At 47.6% G+C, this 20960-nt stretch overlaps 1 protein-coding gene across 2 annotated transcripts; it reads left to right on the top strand.

Moving 5' to 3' along the window:
- Window positions 1-6489: 6489 nt before the first annotated feature.
- On the top strand, window positions 6490-17993 carry MCFD2 (multiple coagulation factor deficiency 2, ER cargo receptor complex subunit). 2 transcript variants are annotated; one of them, XM_069768637.1, is made up of 4 exons: window positions 6490-6667; window positions 13625-13789; window positions 14225-14384; window positions 17843-17993. In XM_069768637.1, the coding sequence occupies exons 2-4, from the start codon at window positions 13632-13634 to the stop codon at window positions 17972-17974; spliced, it is 450 nt and encodes a 149-aa protein (XP_069624738.1). In that variant the 5' UTR covers window positions 6490-6667; window positions 13625-13631; the 3' UTR covers window positions 17975-17993. The 2 variants fall into 2 exon arrangements, with proteins under 2 accessions (XP_069624738.1, XP_069624739.1); XM_069768638.1 differs by having other exon boundaries at window positions 6535-6671.
- The last annotated feature ends 2967 nt before the right edge of the window (window positions 17994-20960 follow it).

The following is a 20960-nucleotide window of genomic DNA, read 5'->3' as shown; positions in this document are numbered from 1 at the left end:
AGCGCGGCCCTGCGCTTAGTAACCCGATATTTACCCTGGTTACCAGTGAACACATCGCTGGATCGGTGTCACACACGCCGATCCGTGTCACACACGCCGATCCAGCGATGACAGCGGGTGAGCTGCGACCAAAAAAAAGTCCTGATCATTCCCAGCGACCAACGATCTCCCAGCAGGGGCCTGATCGTTGGTCGCTGTCACACATAACGAGATCGTTAGCGGGATCGTTGCTACGTCACAAAAAGCGTGCCGCTGCAACGATATTGTTAACGAAATCGTTATGTGTGAAGGTACCTTTACAAATGCAACTTTACAAAGATTATCTCTATGAGATAACAACTTTCAATACAAAAAGGGGGTAAAAAGCTGCAGTCATTCCAAAAGAGCCGCCTCACCAAGGAATCTCAGAGATATCGTCTGCAATAGGACCTCACCAGGGTCAGATTATTTGCAGACTTGGGTGAAACTCTATAAGCAAAGACATCAGCTGTGCACAGAGTCACATCCCCGGGGATCAGACACCCATTCTTTCTAGGCTGCAGAGGTTGCTGATAATTTTAAAGAAATAGTACCTCTACCTTCAGTCAACTTGATCTCATTTGGTAAGTGTTATAAATAGACAATCTGCAAGTTACTTTAAAAATATGTTGTTTTACCCCCCAAAAAAATAATTTAAAAGTGCCGGCCACCATCTGACTAATTTGCTTTCCACCTCCTGTTGTTCTAGCAGTCACTGAGATGGATTACGGAAATTGAGACTGGTCTTTACTGGTCTGCTCTCTGTAAAACTATATACAGCCAAGACAGAAGCCGGATTTCAGTTAAAGGCAGGTAAGTCATTGGACTATGGTAAAAGCAAGTCATTGTGGGAAATAAGGAAAAGGAAGTTTCAGCTCCTATAGTGCTGGCAGAATGCTGATGAAGAGGAAACACCCGCTGGAAAGGAGAGAGTGGATAAAAGTTACAAAACGTAAGAACAGGGAGAGTCCCTGGCACTATTAGGTTTGTTTATATGATAAAAGAAGTTTGACCTTTGTGGTGTAGTGGATGAAGGCAGCAAGAAGATGCTTTTCTATTGTTTTTGTGTGGAAGTAGCGGTACGTTTTGGAGAGAATCATTTACACTTGTGTTCATCTTTGTCTCCATCACAGTCATGTTATTTGTTCAGCGGTTCGATGTGCTGCTACTAAATCACAAAGGTTGTGTTGATTTTAGATTTCTTATCTGAAAGTTACTTAATAATTAGCTCCATGCACGCTTCCTACGCAACTTCAAGCTATCGCAGTGATTGTCATCAAGGTTTACAAGTCTCCGGAATGGCATATTCTACCTAGTAATATTATGTTAAAATATCCCTTGTTTTTTTTTTGTAAGTGCATAACTAGACAAATTTGACAGCCAGGAGTCTAGGAAATTTGAGATACAATTTACAAAAATGATGTCTGTATTGTCACTAGATGCCCCAAAATGACCATCTCGAAAAAGCTTCCTCAGAGACAGTGGCGTACCGCCAAGGCGGCAGGCCACGCGGCCGCCATGGGGCCTGATACCAGAGAATCCCCCATCATTCTTCCTCTGCATCTGATGTCTCAGCGCAGCGGGCGCGATGATGTCACTACATGGCACCTGCTGAGGTGAGACGTGCGGAACTTTTTGAGCACTCACTACAGAGTCCAGGGCAGCGGGGGAACAAGGAGGAGAGGTGAGTATTGTATTTTTTTTTCTTTTAAATCAGTAAGAACATTTTAGTAGCCAGAACACTGTATAGAGGACTATGGGGAGTGCATTATACTGTATGGAGGACTATGAGGAGTGCATTATACTAAATGGAGGGCTATGGGGAGTGCATTATACTATATGGAGGACTATAGGGAGTGGATTATACTATATGGAGGACTATGGGGAGTGTATTATACTATATGGAAGACTATGGGGAGTGCATTTTACTAAATGGAGGATTATGGGGAGTGCATTATACTATATGGAGGACTATGGGGAGTGCATTATACTATATGGAGGACTATGGGGAGTGCATTATACTATATGGAGGACCATAGGGAGTGGATTATAATATATGGAGGACTATGGGGAGTGTATTATACTGTCTATGGGGAGTGCATTATACTATATTGAAGACTATGGGGAGTGTATTATACTATTTGGAGGACTATAGGGAGTGGATTATACTATATGGAGGACTATGGGGAGTGTATTATACTATATGGAAGACTATAGGGAGTGGATTATAATATATGGATGACTATGGGGAGTGTATTATACTGTCTATGGGGAGTGCATTATACTATATTGAAGACTATGGGGAGTGTATTATACTATTTGGAGGACTATAGGGAGTGGATTATACTATATGGAGGACTATGGGGAGTGTATTATACTATATGGAAGACTATAGGGAGTGGATTATACTATATGGAGGACTATGGGGAGTGTATTATACTATATGGAGGACTATGGGGAGTGCATTATACTATATGGAGGACCATAGGGAGTGGATTATAATATATGGAAGACTATGGGGAGTGTATTATACTATATAGATGAATATGAGGAGTGCATTATACTATATGGAGGACTGTGGGGTGCATTATACTATATGGAGGGCTATAGGGAGTGGATTAAAATATGTGGAGGACTGGGGAGAGCGCATTATACTTGGAAGCATTTAAAGAGACCAGGATGGATGAACACAGAACTTAAACACTTGTTAAAAATGAAAAAAAAAGAAATGTATATTAAATGGAAAGAGGAGGGCATATCCAAAGAAGAATATATCTATACAATAGATGTCTACAAATATCTAAAGGGCTGTCACAGTGTAAAGGGATCATCCTTACTCTCATTTGCACATGGAAATGCAAGAAGCAATGGAATGAAAGGAGCAAGATACAGATTAGATATTAGGAAAAACTTTTTGACAGAGAGTGTGATCAATGAGTGGAACAGGCTGCCACGAGAGGTGGTGAGTGGGACAAACATCTGTCTGAGATGGTTTAGTGAATCCTGCTTTGAGCAAGGGGTGGAACATGATGACCCTTCCAAGTCTAACATTCTATGAGTGCATTATACTATATGGAGGACTATGAGAGAGTGCATTATGCTATATGGAGTACTATGGAGCGTGCATTATCCTATAAAGAGGACTGTAGAGAGTACATTATACTATATGGAGGACTGTGTGTGTATTATGGTATATGGAAGACTATGGGGAGTGGATTATAATATATGGAGGACTATGGGGAATGCATTATACTATATGGAGGACTAAGGGGAGTGCATGACACTATATGGATGACTATGGGGAGTGCATTACACTATATGGAGGACTATGGGTAGTGTATTATACTATATGGAGAACTATGGGGTGCTTTATACTATATGGAGAACTATGGGGTGCTTTATACTATATGGAGAACTATGGGGTGCTTTATACTATATGGAGAACTATGGGGTGCTTTATACTATATGGAGAACTATGGGGTGCTTTATACTATATGGAGAACTATGGGGTGCTTTATACAATATGGAGGACTATGGGGAGGGCATTATACTATATGAAGGGCAATGGGGTGCATTACACTATATGGAAGTCTATGGGGAGTGGATTATAATGTATGGAGGACTAAAGGGAGTACATTACACTATATGGAGGACTATGGGGAGTGCACTATACTATAAAGAGGACTATGGGGAGTGCATTTTACTATATGGATTATTATGGGGAGTGCATTATACTATATGGAGTATAATGAGGAGTTCATTTTACTATATGGAGGACTATGGGGTGCATTATACTATATGGAGGACTATGGGGTGCATTATATTATATGGAGGACTATGAGGAGTATTATACTATATGGAGGACTACGGGGAGTGTGAAACACCCGCCAGGGCAGTGGGGTACTCGGAACCGGGTCCGGTCGCTCTTAAAGGGGATGTCACGGTGGCTGCGACCTGGTCCGTATCCCTGGGCGCCCAATTAAAAGGGGCAAGGTCTTTTAAGGGGAATTTTAAATAAAGTCTATTGTTCGTGATGCCACCTGTGGTTCTCGGTCAGTAGGGACCGACGCCACTTAAAGGGGTCCCCTCAGGTGATGGTTTGGCGGCTGGATGGTGATGCCTCCCATAGGTGAAGCGGGGTCCCCAGGGCTCCCAATTTGTATGGGCAAGGATGGTGTATGCCAGCAAATAAGTGGAGGACCTTATTATCTTTACCTGGTTTACTGATGGTAGTAGTGAATCTCAGTCCAGAGTACTAGGCACAGGTGTCCTGTGGTCCGGCCGGCTCGGAGGCAATGGGAGAATCCCTTTCCCAGTTGAAGTCCGTGAGCCTTTCCTCTTTGCGCTGTTGTATGACGTCCCTGCTGCCTAAAGCTTACTGGCAAAGTCCTCTTTTCCCCTGTCCTGGAACATGACGAGAAGGTTGAGCCGTTTTATAGGGACTCTATCATGCCCCATGCTCTTCAGGTGCTGCTGCGTCTCAGGTGTGGTGTGGGCAAATCACATACAGTTCTTAGCCCTCCAATTCTGTCGTGCATCCTGGAGAGCGACACGACCTCAGGCTCCTTGTTGCTGCGCTCTGGTTCTGAGGGTGCCCGGTCGCATTTCCCCTCTGAGCCCTTTATTTTCCATCTGCTCCTTTCCTCTGTAGCTCCACCACATTCAACCCCTCGGGTTCGCACTCTCTTTCCAGAGGCTGCAGCTCCCTCATGGCTGCTCGCCCTCGCTTGTCTGCATTCAGTTCCAGACTTCCTTCTCTCTCACTGTCCACTCCAGACTGACCTAACTCCTCCAGGCCAGGATACATATATCTAAGGGAAGCTCCCCTGAATCCGATTCCTGAGTTCCCCCTCCTGGCCTGGATTTGGAATGTGTTGTGTGTGGGTGCCTTACCTGGTTAAAAGAATTCTCCTTGCCTCCAAGCGTGACATCACCCTCCCCAAAGGGAAGGCAACATCACTGTAACAACCGGTTACCTGGGGTGTTACAAGTGGAAAATACTAAAAACCTATGTGTCATATTTGTCTATACCTATGGTAGATTTTTTAGTCAAATTTGTCTGTACCTATTTTGCACCGATACAAGTGCATTATACTATTTACTGACCCTACACTAATCAGAGCAGAATGTTGACGGGACACCCATGATCCGGCATTTATACAGGCCGGTTCTCGTGGTGCGCCGGCTAACCACAACCATGCCAATACTTTACATGGCTGTGATGGCTCTGGAAGCGCCCACAGCCTAAAAGCTTGATTGGCTGCACTGAAGCCTTTCAACAAACTTTATTTGGCATCGAACCCAAACAGTAAATCGGACTTCCAGTAAAAAGTCAGTGCTTGGAGCTCAGTACCAGGCATTATGTCCGGTATGAACCTCGAACATTAAAGTTCGGGTTCGCTCATTCTTAAGGTACCTTCACACTGAACAACTTAACAACGAAAACGCTAGCGATCTGTGACGTTGCAGCGTCCTGGATAGCGATATCGTTGTGTTTGACAGGCAGCAGCGATCAGGATCCTGCTGTGACATCGTTGGTCGGAGCAGAAAGGCCAGAACTTTATTTCGTCGCTGGACTCGCGCAGACATCGCTGAATCGGCATGTGTGACGGCGATTCAGCGATGTCTTCACTGGTAACCAGGGTAAACATCGGGTTACTAAGCGCAGGGCCGCGCTTAGTAACCCGATGTTTACCCTGGTTACTAGTGTAAATGTAAAAAAAAACAAAAAACACTACATACTTACCTTCCGGTGTCTGTCGCGTTCCCCGGCGTTCTGCTTCCCTGCACTCCTCCTGCATCCTGTGTCAGCGCCGGCCGGCCGTAAAGCAGAGCACAGCGGTGACGTCACCGCTTTGCTTTACGGCCGGCACTTACACAGTGCAGGGAAGCAGAACGCCGGGGGACGCGACAGACACCGGAATGTAAGTATGTAGTGTTATTTTTTTTTTTAGCTTAGTAACCTGATGTTTACCCTGGTTACCCGGGGACTTCGGCATCGTTGGTCGCTGGAGAGCTGTCTGTGTGACAGCTCTCCAGCGACCACACAGCGACGCTGCAGCGATCGGTTGTCTACATCGCTGCAGCGTTGCTAAATGTGACGGTACCTTTAGTTCAATGTTATAGCGGTGCTCTATAAAGTTCTTAGCGAACTTTAGCATTTCCCAGCCACTCATCATCATTAGCTAAGAGGTGTCCAAATTCGACTTCCCCTTTAATTGCCATATTTTGCTACTTTTTGGTTGCTAGGGGCTACAAGTTTACGTCCCCCACACGAGGCCATGATGATTACCCTCGCTGCCCCCTACTATAATAGGCAGCCTTTCATTATCGCGATATCAGGCTCCACCCTCCGCTCAGGTGTCATCCTCCCCCTACTGAGATAGTAACACGTCTCCCACCCACTAACACTGATCAAGATGAGTAACACTATCTGCTTCTGCGCATGCTCTAAAGATCCCAGGCCAGGCCAGAGCAGCGGAGCGCCGATTAATCAATAGCGTCCGCTGTACAGTCCGTGTGTGTACTCGGCGCGCGGGTAGTACTGCCTGGAGAGTTCCTGGCTGAGGCTGTAGTCAGCGGTACCGAGGGGTGAGAGGAGATCGGTCCTATATCAGGCTGAGCGCTGCACCGAGCTGTGCTGTGTCCGGTAGGTGCGTCACTACGTGCATGTATACACTCACCGCACATAGCAGTGTGGGGGCATCACTTGTGTGTGTACTTTACCTAGCAACTATAAGTGGCGGCCGCTCATTGGCTGCTGAGGTTCAGCTCAAAACTTGATCGGTGCACACAGATATATAGTCAGAGGAATGTACCATTATGTAGGTGTGTACCATTATAGAGGAATGTACCATTATGGAGGTGTGTACCATAGTGTTTTTATTCACATCATCATAAAAAATACCTCCCTAGCTGATCATGTAATGGCACATGCCGTGGAGGCAGTATGGCTGCACAGCCAGCCCCTATAGACAGGTGTTACCGTGGGAACTGTATAATGTGCTGTAAGGCGCCATATCCTCCCAGGAAGCGGCGCCTCTAAGATAAATGACCCCAGGCACCACGTGGAACATGGCGCATTCTTCTTTATATATCTGTCAGGGCTTCATTGCTGGGAACTGTCATATCATATATAGTAAGACCGCGTGGGGTAGAAATGCTAATGTCCGGCCACGTAACGGTGGGAGAACCGCTGCGTGTCCGGGGGGTGCTGAGAACTTACCACATCTAATCAGCGGCTGCAGAAATGTACCAGCGGGGAGGTCCCATAACAATGACTCCCACCATCCACAATTCAGGGAGCTGTCCCACTTTCAACGACACAGTTATAATAGCGGAGCAGAAAGCCGTCAGCTCCACCCTTCACCTGTGCCGTCAGCTCCACCATTCACCTGTGCCGTCAGCTCCACCATTCACCTGTGCCGTCAGCTCCCTGCTCCGCCCTTCACCTGTGCCGTCAGCTCCCTGCTCCGCCCTTCACCTGTGCCGTCAGCTCCCTGCTCCGCCCTTCACCTGTGCCGTCAGCTCCCTGCTCCGCCCTTCACCTGTGCCGTCAGCTCCACCATTCACCTGTGCCGTCAGCTCCACCATTCACCTGTGCCGTCAGCTCCCTGCTCCGCCCTTCACCTGTGCCGTCAGCTCCGCCCTTCACCTGTGCCGTCAGCTCCCTGCTCCGCCCTTCACCTGTGCCGTCAGCTCCCTGCTCCGCCCTTCACCTGTGCCGTCAGCTCCCTGCTCCGCCCTTCACCTGTGCCGTCAGCCCCCTGCTCCGCCCTTCACCTGTGCCGTCAGCTCCCTGCTCCGCCCTTCACCTGTGCCGTCAGCTCCCTGCTCCGCCCTTCACCTGTGCCGTCAGCTCCCTGCTCCGCCCTTCACCTGTGCCGTCAGCCCCCTGCTCCGCCCTTCACCTGTGCCGTCAGCTCCCTGCTCCGCCCTTCACCTGTGCCGTCAGCTCCCTGCTCCGCCCTTCACCTGTGCCGTCAGCTCCCTGCTCCGCCCTTCACCTGTGCCGTCAGCCCCCTGCTCCGCCCTTCACCTGTGCCGTCAGCTCCCTGCTCCGCCCTTCACCTGTGCCGTCAGCTCCCTGCTCCGCCCTTCACCTGTGCCGTCAGCTCCCTGCTCCGCCCTTCACCTGTGCCGTCAGCTCCCTGCTCCGCCCTTCACCTGTGCCGTCAGCTCCCTGCTCCGCCCTTCACCTGTGCCGTCAGCTCCCTGCTCCACCATTCACCTGTGCCGTCAGCCCCCTGCTCCGCCCTTCACCTGTGCCGTCAGCTCCCTGCTCCGCCCTTCACCTGTGCCGTCAGCTCCCTGCTCCGCCCTTCACCTGTGCCGTCAGCTCCCTGCTCCGCCCTTCACCTGTGCCATCAGGTCCGCCATTCACCTGTGCCGTCAGCTCCCTGCTCCTCCCTTCACCTGTGCCGTCAGCTCCCTGCTCCGCCCTTCACCTGTGCCGTCAGCTCCCTGCTCCGCCCTTCACCTGTGCCGTCAGCTCCCTGCTCCGCCCTTCACCTGTGCCGTCAGCTCCCTGCTCCGCCCTTCACCTGTGCCATCAGGTCCGCCCTTCACCTGTGCCGTCAGCTCCCTGCTCCGCCCTTCACCTGTGCCGTCAGCTCCCTGCTCCGCCCTTCACCTGTGCCGTCAGCTCCCTGCTCCGCCCTTCACCTGTGCCGTCAGCCCCCTGCTCCGCCCTTCACCTGTGCCGTCAGCTCCCTGCTCCGCCCTTCACCTGTGCCGTCAGCTCCCTGCTCCGCCCTTCACCTGTGCCGTCAGCTCCCTGCTCCGCCCTTCACCTGTGCCGTCAGCCCCCTGCTCCGCCCTTCACCTGTGCCGTCAGCTCCCTGCTCCGCCCTTCACCTGTGCCGTCAGCTCCCTGCTCCGCCCTTCACCTGTGCCGTCAGCTCCCTGCTCCGCCCTTCACCTGTGCCGTCAGCCCCCTGCTCCGCCCTTCACCTGTGCCGTCAGCTCCCTGCTCCGCCCTTCACCTGTGCCGTCAGCTCCCTGCTCCGCCCTTCACCTGTGCCGTCAGCTCCCTGCTCCGCCCTTCACCTGTGCCGTCAGCTCCCTGCTCCGCCCTTCACCTGTGCCGTCAGCTCCCTGCTCCGCCCTTCACCTGTGCCGTCAGCTCCCTGCTCCACCATTCACCTGTGCCGTCAGCCCCCTGCTCCGCCCTTCACCTGTGCCGTCAGCTCCCTGCTCCGCCCTTCACCTGTGCCGTCAGCTCCCTGCTCCGCCCTTCACTTGTGCCGTCAGCTCCCTGCTCCGCCCTTCACCTGTGCCATCAGGTCCGCCATTCACCTGTGCCGTCAGCTCCCTGCTCCTCCCTTCACCTGTGCCGTCAGCTCCCTGCTCCTCCCTTCACCTGTGCTGTCAGCTCCCTGCTCCTCCCTTCACCTGTGCTGTCAGCTCCCTGCTCCGCCATTCACCTGTGACGGCAGCTCCCTGCTCCGCCATTCACCTGTGCCATCTGAGGCCACAACATGCTGTAGTACCTGATGTCACACAGAACTGATATCTCCGCTCATCGTGGAAATGGGACAATGTGGGTATCTTTTCTTGTTTTACCAATGGTGAGGTGGGTACTTTGGGGACATCACACTGCGTGGGGGATGGTCTGTAGGACTTCATACTGAGTGGGGGATGGTCTGTAGGACTTCATACTGAGTGGGGGATGGTCTGTAGGACTTCATACTGAGTGGGGGATGGACTGTAGTACCTCATACTGAGTGGGGGATGGTCTATAGGACCTCATACTGAGTGGGGGATGGTCTGTAGGACCTCCTACTGAGCGGGGGATGGACTGTAGGACCTCATACTGAGTGGGGGATGGTCTGTAGGACCTCATACTGAGCGGGGGATGGGCTGTAGGACCTCATACTGAGTGGGTTATGGACTGTAGGACTTCATACTGAGTGGGGGATGGACTGTAGTACCTCATACTGAGTGGGGGATGGACTGTAGGACCTCATACTGAGTGGGGGATGGACTGTAGGACCTCATACTGAGTGGGGGATGGACTGTAGGACCTCATACTGAGTGGGGGATGGACTGTAGGACCTCATACTGAGTGGGGGATGGACTGTAGGACCTCATACTGAGTGGGGGATGGACTGTAGGACCTCATACTGAGTGGGGGATGGACTGTAGGACCTCATACTGAGTGGGGGATGGACTGTAGGACCTCATACTGAGCGAGGGATGGTCTGTAGGACCTCATACTGAGCGGGGGATGGACTGTAGGACCTCATACTGAGCGGGGGATGGTCTATAGGACCTCATACTGAGCGGGGGATGGACTGTAGGACCTCATACTCAGCGGGGGATGGACTGTAGGACCTCATACTGAGCGGGGGATGGACTGTAGGACCTCATACTGAGTGGGGGATGGACTGTAGGACCTCATACTGAGTGAGGGATGGTCTGTAGGACCTCATACTGAGTGGGGGATGGACTGTAGGACCTCATACTGAGTGGGGGATGGACTGTGGGTCCTCATACTGAGTGGGGGATGGACTGTAGGACCTCATACTGAGTGGGGGATGGACTGTAGGACCTCATACTGAGTGGGGGATGGACTGTAGGACCTCATACTGAGTGGGGGATGGACTGTAGGACCTCATACTGAGTGGGGGATGGTCTATAGGACCTCATACTGAGTGGGGGATGGACTGTAGGACCTCATACTGAGTGGGGGATGGACTGTAGGACCTCATACTGAGTGGAGGATGGCCTGTAGGACCTCATACTGAGTGGTGGATGGACTGTAGGACCTCATACTGAGTGGGGGATGGACTGTAGGACCTCATACTGAGTGGGGGATGGACTGTAGGACCTCATACTGAGTGGGGGATGGACTGTGGGTCCTCATACTGAGTGGGGGATGGACTGTGGGACCTCATACTGAGTGGGGGATGGCCTGTGGGACCTCATACTGAGTGGGGGATGGTCTGTGGGACCTCATACTGAGCGGGGGATGAGCTATGCATCAAGATACTATCACTGTCAGTCGCATACGTCCATGAGGTGTACACCTGACAGTGGCCACAGTTTGGATGGATGCTTAGGCATCTGTCCACCATAGAGATCTAAAAAAGCAAACATGTACTGCATATTATATGATTCTTTGCAGTGGTCCTCTGTGTAGGAGCACGCTGTCTGCCGCACCCAGTCACTTGCACCTTTGTTTCATCTGTGCTTTAAAAACTAAATGCTGGAGTGGGGCTTTAAGTCGCTTGACTCACTCACATTACACAATTATTGTGACCGATGGGTCATTATTGTGAGAATCTGAAAGATTATCGGCCAGTGGAATGCGCCGTTACTCTAATGTTTGATAATGTTTATACGTCCCCTTTGAATTGCAAAGTGCTGCAGAATATGTTGGCGTTATAGAAATAATTTATTACTATAGGCCTTCTCACACGTCCTTTTTTTCTTCCGTTTCTGCTTTGTGTGCCTATTTTACCCTCCATTTTTTATTTGATGATAATGTGTGCAAACTGTAAAGCGCTGCGGAATATGTTAGCGCTATATAAAATAAAATAAAGATAGATTATTATTACATAAAAAACAAACAAAATAAAATAGTGATTTCCTAAGCTTGTGATAGCAGTGATCAAAATAAACGGACATCACAGTAAATAAATAGTAACAGTACATGTAAATAACATAAAGTAGGTAGTTGACAATATTTTGATCAAAAGAGCGTAAAAGTCATCCCACCGCAACAAGGTGTGCCCAATCACGAACAAGGTGTGCCCAATCACGAACAAGGTGTGCCCAATCACGAACAAGGTGTGCCCAATCACGAACAAGGTGTGCCCAATCACGAACAAGGTGTGCCTAATCACCAACAAGGTGTGCCCAATCACCAACAAGGTGTGCCCAATCACGAACAAGGTGTGCCCAATCACGAACAAGGGGTGCCCGATCACGAACAAGGCGTGCACGATCACCAACAAGGCGTGCCCGATCACCAACAAGGTGTGCCCAATCACCAACAAGGCGTGCCCAATCACCAACAAGGTGTGCCCAATCACCAACAAGGTGTGCCCAATCACCAACAAGGTGTACCCAATCACCAACAAGGTGGGCCCAAGCACCAACAAGGTGGGCCCAAGCACCAACAAGGTGTGCCCAAGCACCAACAAGGTGTGCCCAAGCACCAACAAGGTGTGCCCAGGCACCAACAAGGTGTGCCCAATCACCAACAAGGTGTGCCCAATCACCAACAAGGTGTGCCCAATCACCAACAAGGTGTGCCCAAGCATCAACAAGGTGTACCCAATCAGGTCAGTCAGCAAACCTCAAAATAGATGGGGGCCGAGCAGGACCCAGACCTGACTGTTTTGCACCTGTCCATGGAAAGTTATATAGACACAATGCCAAGCCCGAAAAGGGGGAGTCACACCCCTGTATGTACAATTTGCAAAAAACTAAAGCATGGCTCCCCCCTTTTTGGGCTGTGCATCTTTTATCTTATGGCTTTGCATGGGCCGGTGTCAAAAAATTGAGGTCTGGGTCCTGCTCTGGCCCATCAATATTGAGGCCAGCTGGCATGTTGCGAGGTGAACTACAAGAGTCGGGGTCCATCCTGATTGAGTATACCTTGTCGCGGTGGGATGGCTTTTATACTCTTTTGGTTAAAATAGTGTCAATGTACAGTACAATTACCATTTACTCAATGCGGGGCCTATGCTCATCTTGTTTTGATCCTATATGTATGCTCTACAGTGGTTGAAATCTTGTATTGCACAAAGGCAATCCACATAAATGACCGATCACATAATGCATGGACAGGTGAGCGCCACCAGATCTAGGATATGCCATATTCATCATGATTCTGTACTCTTGGCTCCGCAGCAGTCCTGAGAATAAAGGGGTCACTTCGCTGGTGTAGCACGGCGTTCCTTTTGCTGTTTTCTTCTCCTGCACAGTGGCGCCTTGACTATCTGACTGTGCAGGGCCCCATGCAAGTGAATATAACCATGCGGTAGATCTCTGCACAGTGGGTGGCCAGGCTTTTTTTTTTTTTTGTAGGAAAACTCTCACCTCTATACTTTGTGAATGGTAATTCTACTGCACACATTCCCCATGGAGAGAGCACAGGTTTTCCTATGCACCAACACATCACCACCAGCGGTTAGATCTGCCCAATTGATTCTCCCACAAACCGTTCTGAGCAGAATAAGATAATCCCTATTCTCTAGTGCAATTTTACTTCTTTGCTAAGCAATTACATGCAGCGCACAGAATCCTTTAGCAAACAGGTCACACTTTAGAACAGAGTGAACATGACAAAGTATTGGCGCTAGAAATTGGCCACTGTCCAACTCAAAGAATGCGAGCAAATTCCCCCAACGTTCCTCCTGTACGATACCTGAATGACGAATCTGAGAAATGTTTGAGTAAGAGTCTTCAAAAAAATAGGGGAAATAATGAGGAATAATGGTAAAAATAAGACAGAACATGGATTTTTGAGACCTTCTTGCCGATGGTGAATCGTAGCATTCTTGATGACATCCATAGGCCATAGGGATTACTGCCGCTTCAGTGTCTTTGGTCAGGAGACTATGTCCTCTTTCTTTATTCTAATTTTGTCCTCTAGGAATACAATGGCGTACCACAAGACCCACGCATCCCATCTTTTCTGTTCTCTGGTATTTGCAGTATTAATATTGTCCTCCGCAGCAGAAGACCATGCACATCCAAAAGTGGAAGAGGAGGCGCACGCTGGCGGTCGTTTTGACAAAAATGTGGTACATGATAAAGAGTAAGTAACGTATAGCTTTAAAGGGGTTTGCTACTGGTAAATATTTATCACCTTAGATGATAAATGTATAATCGCTAAGGGTCCCAATGCTGATCCCCATGTGAGCGTAGTGTTGGCCATGATTGCGCACTACCACTCCAATCTAGGCCGAGCAGAGATGGCCAAGGGCAACCACAGCTATCTCTTGTCTTTCCCAAGAAAATTGAAAAGAGCAGTGGTGCACAGGCGTGACGGGACCCTCAGTAATAATACACGGACGAGGACTGATGGTAAGGCGATGTGTAAATCTCTGGGACTTGTCTCATGGATGTAGGTGCAGATATCGATCGATTGACAAAGCAGGCTTGGAGCTGCTGTAGAATTGCAAGTGGGTCATTCGGGTTCTATGTATTTCGATTTCACCATTAATATTTGGTTATTCCCTTTTTTCTGTAGCCACATAATGGAACACTTAGAAGGAGTTGTGCAGAAGCCAGAGGCAGAAATGTCCCCTCAGGAGCTGCAGCTTCACTACTTCAAGATGCATGACTATGACGGCAACAATCTATTAGACGGCCTCGAGCTGGCGACTGCAATTTCTCACGTCCACAGGGAGGTCTGTGATCAAAGCATAAATGAGCAGAATATGGTTTTGTGTCCAGTACCTCCTCACCTGGTGCTACTACTATATGACAGACATGGAGCCCCAATTAGTGTCACTTACTAAACCAGTAATATGTACAGGTTGTCCACATCTTCACATCAGATTAGCTGGAGACCCCCTTGTGGAACCCTAATCTGTCGTCCATATGGATGAAAATGTTCCCTTAGTACGTTGGTCGTGTTGTCCATGGTGACATCCTCTCTGGGCGGTGTTTGGCCAATGCACTACCATTGATGAATTTGCTGGCTGTGCCCAGCCATGGTCCTTTGGAGCAAAGCTATGTCCACTTTTGTTGGAGCTGGCCAGGACTGACATAAAAAAAAAACTCCAAAAGGGTCAACATTTTTGCACAACTATGAGTTGCTCAAAAAATTTGCCGATATTTTACAGTTTTATTCTAAAATTTTGGAGAAAACTGCTTAATGGAATGCAGCAAGCATGCAAGACTATGCCAATTCTTTCAATCCGGACATCTTGAGGACCCATTCATGAACTTGGAACAGCGTTCCCATTGCCAAGGCACCAGAACATCTTATTGTGGAGTGTTCACAGTGACATATAACTCTTTGAATAAAGTTTTGCTTCACAAGTGCAACGCATTTTGAAGGGCTATGGTCTCCTGTCAAGCTCAAGAGATGTATATGTCTAACCTGCGCGTGATAAAGGAGCCCATTGTGTCTTGAAACGCGTTGTTCTGTGAGACTAACTTTTATGAAAAGACGTTATAACTTTACGTCTCTGGACATAATGCAGTTCTCCTGTCTGGATCATTTGCGCCCATGTGATGTTCTGGTACCTTGCTAATGGGAACACCATCCCAAGTCTCTGCAAACCTCCACTGAGCCTAGCACCAAAAATAAGAGGATAAGGACATCAGGCAGCATTGTTTTGGCTTTGTGGAGGGTCTTCAGTAGCATTGTGTCTATTTATGACATGTTTTTGGTTTTTCTTGGTTTACTAGGCCTTTCTGGTAATTGTGTGTGTATTGGTGATGGGACCCCCAGTGATCAGACATGTATTACCTATGGATAGATGAGAAAAGTATTTCATGAGGAAACCCCTTGCTTATTTTCTCCAAGCGATATAGACCCTATTAGGTGATTTTAAGTTTAGTTTACTAAAACCGTGGGCGGTGCAGTATTTATGGACTTAAAGTTAACCTATCACCATGAAAATACAGTCCAATGTGAAGGCACCATGTTATACAGAAGGGTGAGCAAGTCACAGATGTATGAAGGAGACGGCTTGTGGATGGTGTTGTAGAAATTCCCGCATTTCCACGACTCGGCTGCTGTCAGTGAGGTTATCATTAAATCCACTGCTGCCATCTTCTGTGTAATTTCTGACCCAATGACGATCTAAATGTGCTTGATGGGAGACAAGTCTGGAGATGCTGCAGCCATGGTGTGGTTTAGGACACACAGGTTGCTCACAATATCTTCAGAAACATGCAACCTGGCGCTATCGGGTTATAAAACTCCTCTCGGGACACTTTGGAGAAATGGCCGTACTACTGGTTCCACGATTGATTAGTTTTGCTCTGTAAGTGAAATTGGAGGTCACATACAAAAGTGTCAAACGTGATGAATCGTTCCTTTCTTACTTGGACACAGTGTTAACCGTAGCTTGACTTGGAAACCATTTTGGTAACATCATATAAAGGTCTTCACAAGAGAACGTGAAAGTGTCCTAGGAGCCGTTTTTCAACAGGACTATTGTAATCAGCCTCCATGGGCTAAAGGTACCGTCACATTAAGCGGCGCTGCAGCGATCTAGACAACGATCCCGATCGCTGCAGCGTCGCTGTGTGGTCGCTGGAGAGCTGTCACACAGACCGCTCTCCAGCGACCAACGATGCCGAAGTCCCCTGGGCCGCGCTTAGTAACCCGATGTTTACCCTGGTTACCAGCGTAAACGTAAAAAAAAACAAACTACATACTTACATTCTGGCGTCTGTCCTCTCCGGCGCCGCTGTGCTTTCCGGCCGCTGCGCTTACACAGTGCAGAGAAGAACAGCGCCGGGTGACAGACATCGGAAGGTAAGTATGTAGTGTTTGGTTTTTTTTACATTTACACTGGTAACCAGGGTAAACATCGGGTTACTAAGCGTGGCCCTGCGCTTAGTAACCCGATGTTTACCCTGGTTACCAGTGAAGACATCGCTGAATCGGCGTCACACACGCCGATTCAGCGATGTCTGCGGGAGATCCAGAGACAAAATAAAGTTCTGGACTTTCTGCGCCGACCAACGATGGCACAGCAGGATCCTGATCGCTGCTGCCTGTCAAACTGAACGATATCGCTAGCCAGGACGCTGCAACGTCACGGATCGCTAGCGATATCGTTCAGTGTGACGGTACCTTAAACGTCCCACCATAGCCAGCAGCGTCGCACATCTATGAAGTCATTGGTTGGTAATTGCCAGGGAGCTGCCAGCAGCAGATTTTGATGATTTTCCAAGTGCATTCAGCAAGGCAGAACCTTCCCCAGACCACCATTAATAACCTCATTGATAGCAGCTAAGGGTATAAGTGCTGGGATTTCTTCATGTGACGCTTATACTCCAATACTGACTAAAAATAGATGTTTTGAAATGTTGTTTCCATTTTTTTTTATTGTATGCGGAACATTATCATATCGATCCATCATTCTGTGACTTTTCCTTCTTTGTCCTGCAGTTTCAATGCTGAGCAATGTATTCAGTGTTAATTTGTATGGTGTTTACGAAGGGGCATGGCTCACAGGATTGTCTGAGGATTTTAGGCTGCTCTTCAGAACTCCCATGTGAGCTTCACCTGTTTAGTAAAGACCTTAAAAAGTAGCACTAAATAAAAAGTTCTCTATCTCTCGATCGGTATGGCGGATTAAAAAAACCCTAAAATATTGGAAAACTCAAGAGAGCAGCAGAAATAAAAAAGAGAAACTGGTTACTTTTGACTTGGTAACAGATCAGCAAACTGTTTATTCCTTAATCCCTTCTAATTGTATACATAATATAGTGTAAGTGCATTACAGTGCGCACTGATCGCCATCTTGCCTGGTTTTCAGAATCGCTCAGGTCCTCTTCTAAGTCACATGACTTCTACTGTGACTGCGCAAAACACACAGGGGTTTATGTCTGGCCCAGAAGTGGCTTTCATTGTGAGGTCTCATGGGCCTTCATTGGTGGAAGTAGCACCACCCCACACCTAGAATATAAGACATAATTTCAATTGTTTCACACTTTTTTGTTAAGTATATAATTCCACATGGGTTAATTTATAGTTTTGATGCCTTCAGTGTGAATGTACAATTTTCATAGTCATGAAAATACAGAAAAATCTTTAAATGAGAAGGTGTGTCCAAACTTTTGGTCTGTACTGTACCCACTGTAGGTAAGCTAATCCAAACTGTTTTGTTTTTCCTTTCAGGGAAATAATGACAACACCCAGACAATATCCGAGCCAGAACTGATAGCCATGATAGATGACGTTCTCCGGGATGATGATATGAATAATGATGGATTCATTGATTATGCAGAATTTGCTAAATCGATGCAATAAAGACTTTTTACCAATGAAACTGCCTAAATGTGACCGTTCCATACAGTTTCTCTCTCTAGGGTGTAAAGCTCTGTACCGCACAGCTGTCTGTTTCTTGTTGTGGGTTCACAGTCGCGATTTCCTGCTATCATTGGTTATTGGTTCGGAACATAGAAGGTGGATGAGGAGATGCATCTGTCTAAATACCCCTTTAATGTTTAAATATATCTATTTATTCTATTCGTGTTTCAAGCAGAGATCATTTGTTAGACTGAGCCTTTGAGTGATCAGTCCTAATCTATCAAGGGCAAAAACATGAAAGAACAGGTTGGATTTGCTGCTTTTAGATCCGGTGTCCTCTATGCTTCCAGGGGACATGGCAAGTAATGTTGTCATGGGGGCACAAAGAAAATTCATCATATAGTACACCTGTAACTACAAGGTACGAAGCAAATAATTGAGAAAAAAAGCCGCCCCCATTCACATGAGACAGCTGTTTTCTCCAACCCCACCATACACAGGAACGCTCTGCTTGGCCAAGCACTCCTGTGTTTTTTAGTAGATAGCTGATGCCAAACTCCCCTCTCTACGTTTTATCTTAGCGCTGAACATAAGGATCCAAGAAATCCAAACCGGCCAGATCCTTCTGCCCCAATAAGGGGGGAGTCTGGAGACCCCCATACACATTAGACTGTCATCTGACATCGCCGGATTTGGTTGACTTTAGTCTACCGTGTATGGAGGGGTAGGGGGGGACTTAAGACATTTAATGCCTAAATTACAGCCTAAAGCTATAAAGTATTTTATGAAATATAAATATATAACACTTGGTAATACCGTATATCTTAAAAATCATATTTGTTTAGTTAACGTTCTTCTTACAGTTAGGTCAAGAAATATTTGGACAGTGACCGAATCTTTGGGATTTCAGCTCTGCAGGCCAATGTTTTTTATTTAAAATGAAACAGAGATGCAATTGAAGTTTAGACTTTCAGGTTTAATTAAAGGGGCTGAATAAAAATATACTGTGAAATATTTGGGAATTGCAACGATTTTTCTACAAAACCTCTTTATTCCAGAGGCTCAAAAAGTGCAGTAATTGGACAAAATAACTTTACCAGAAATAAAATGTTAATTTTTAACACTTTGTAGAGAATCCTTTGCAGACAATGACTGCTTGAAGACTGGAAACCATGGACAAACAAAAAAAGATGTTAAACCGCACCCTTAAATGCAGTTTGTTTATTCTGAGCATAAAGTATCGCCCTGAACACTTCAGAATTCATCCGGCTGCTTCCGTCTTCAGTCACATCATCAATAAACACTAGTGCCCAAGGGCCATTGGAAGCCATGCATGCCCACGCCATCACATTGCCTCCACCATGTTTTACAGAGGATGTGCTCTTTGGATCATGAGCCATCCCAAACCTTCTCCATAATTTCTTCTTCCCATCATTCTGGTGTGGGTAGATGTTAGTTTCACGTGTACAAAGTAGGGCTGTAGAGTCGAAGTTGGTGTCCATTTGGTGGACTCTGTATAAAATGAAGCGGCTTTGATTCCTAAATATATAATAAATTGGGTACAGTAGTTCATCGCAGTATGTGCTAAATATTTTTTCATAAAAATTTGGAAAAGTTATGAAATGTCCTGTAAAATGTCTGTTCTCTCGTGATCTAAGGATCTCGGCTTTTAGTTGAGATGAATCTGTTCTACACTTCATGTACATGCCCAGTCTTGAAGCATGTATGAGGGAGTCGAAGTCAGGGAAATTAAGGAGTGGAGGCTTGGCTTGTCTTTTGGTAAAGTCTAATCTGGCCTTACTATTTTTAAGGTTTATTAATGGTTTACACCTTGCGCTGAACCCTCTCATGAGGTCTTCTCTTTATGGCAGACTTAGATACTGAAACACCTTCCTGAACAATGTTCTTCACCTACGTGGATGTTGTGAATGGGGTTTTCTTTACCATGGAAAGGATTCTGCTTTCATTATTATTATTATAGCGCCATTTATTCCATGGCGCTTTACATGTGAAAAGGGGTATACATAATAAAGCACAAGTACAGTAATCTTAATACAAATCACGACTGGTACAGGAGGAGAGAGGACCCTGCCCACAATGGCTCACAATCTACAAGGGATGGGTGATGATTCAGTAGTATCATAGTTTGGTGGTTACTGCAGGTTGTAGGCTTGCCGGAAGAGGTAGGTCTTCAGGTTCATTTTGAAGGTTTCGATGGTAGGCGAGAGTCTGATGTGTTGTGGTAGAGAGTTCCAGAGTACTGGGGATACGCGGGAGAAATCTTGTATGCGATTGTGGGAAGAGGAGATTAGAGGGGAGTAGAGAAGGAGATCTTGTGAGGATTGGAGGTTGCGTGTAGGTAAGTACCGGGAGACGAGGTCACAGATGTATGGAGGACACAGGTTGTGGATGGCTTTGTATGTCATGGTTAGGGTTTTAAATTGGAGTCTCTGGGTAGTGGGGAGCCAGTGAAGGGATTGACAGAGGGGAGAGGCCATGGAATAGTGGGGGGATAAGTGGATTAGTCGGGCAGCAGAGCTTTGAATAGATTGGAGGGGTGAGTGTGTTAGAAGGAAGGCGCCATTATCCACCACTATTGTCTTCCATGGACATCCAGGCCTTTTCGAGTTCCCAAGCTCACCTGTCACAACTCTGTTGTCAGAATACCTGGATCAGGGGGCCCTTTCCTGTACCTAATGCTAGGAGTGCCCTAGCTATCCCTGCTCCCTGGATTACTTCTGATGGTGAAGACACCGGGGCTACGTACCATGCTGACCTCCTGAGTCAGCCTTATATCTGTTCTCCACCATCCAGGGAAGCGGTGAGTAATAGTGTATGAGTATACACACACGAGTCTAACAAGTGAAGACGTACAGGGATAAATAAAAATATCAAGCATACAAATATGTACTTGTAAGATGGCTGCCGGACAAATCCTGGAGGGGAGATATGTGTCATCGTGGCTGTTAGCTGCGGTGATGTGAGC

Source organism: Ranitomeya imitator, chromosome 5 (genome assembly GCF_032444005.1).
Source record: "Ranitomeya imitator isolate aRanImi1 chromosome 5, aRanImi1.pri, whole genome shotgun sequence".
NCBI classification, from domain to species: Eukaryota; Metazoa; Chordata; class Amphibia; order Anura; family Dendrobatidae; genus Ranitomeya; species Ranitomeya imitator.
This window is presented reverse-complemented; position numbering and strand designations above follow the sequence as displayed.

Bases quoted from the DNA above. Each gene is read 5' to 3' on its own strand.
- MCFD2 (XM_069768637.1), top strand. From the start codon at position 13,632: ATGGCGTACCACAAGACCCACGCATCCCATCTTTTCTGTTCTCTGGTA. The intron at 13,790-14,224 runs GTAAGTAACGTA...TTTTTTCTGTAG, and splicing joins AATGTGGTACATGATAAAGA to CCACATAATGGAACACTTAG. The intron at 14,385-17,842 runs GTCTGTGATCAA...TTTTCCTTTCAG, and splicing joins TTTCTCACGTCCACAGGGAG to GGAAATAATGACAACACCCA.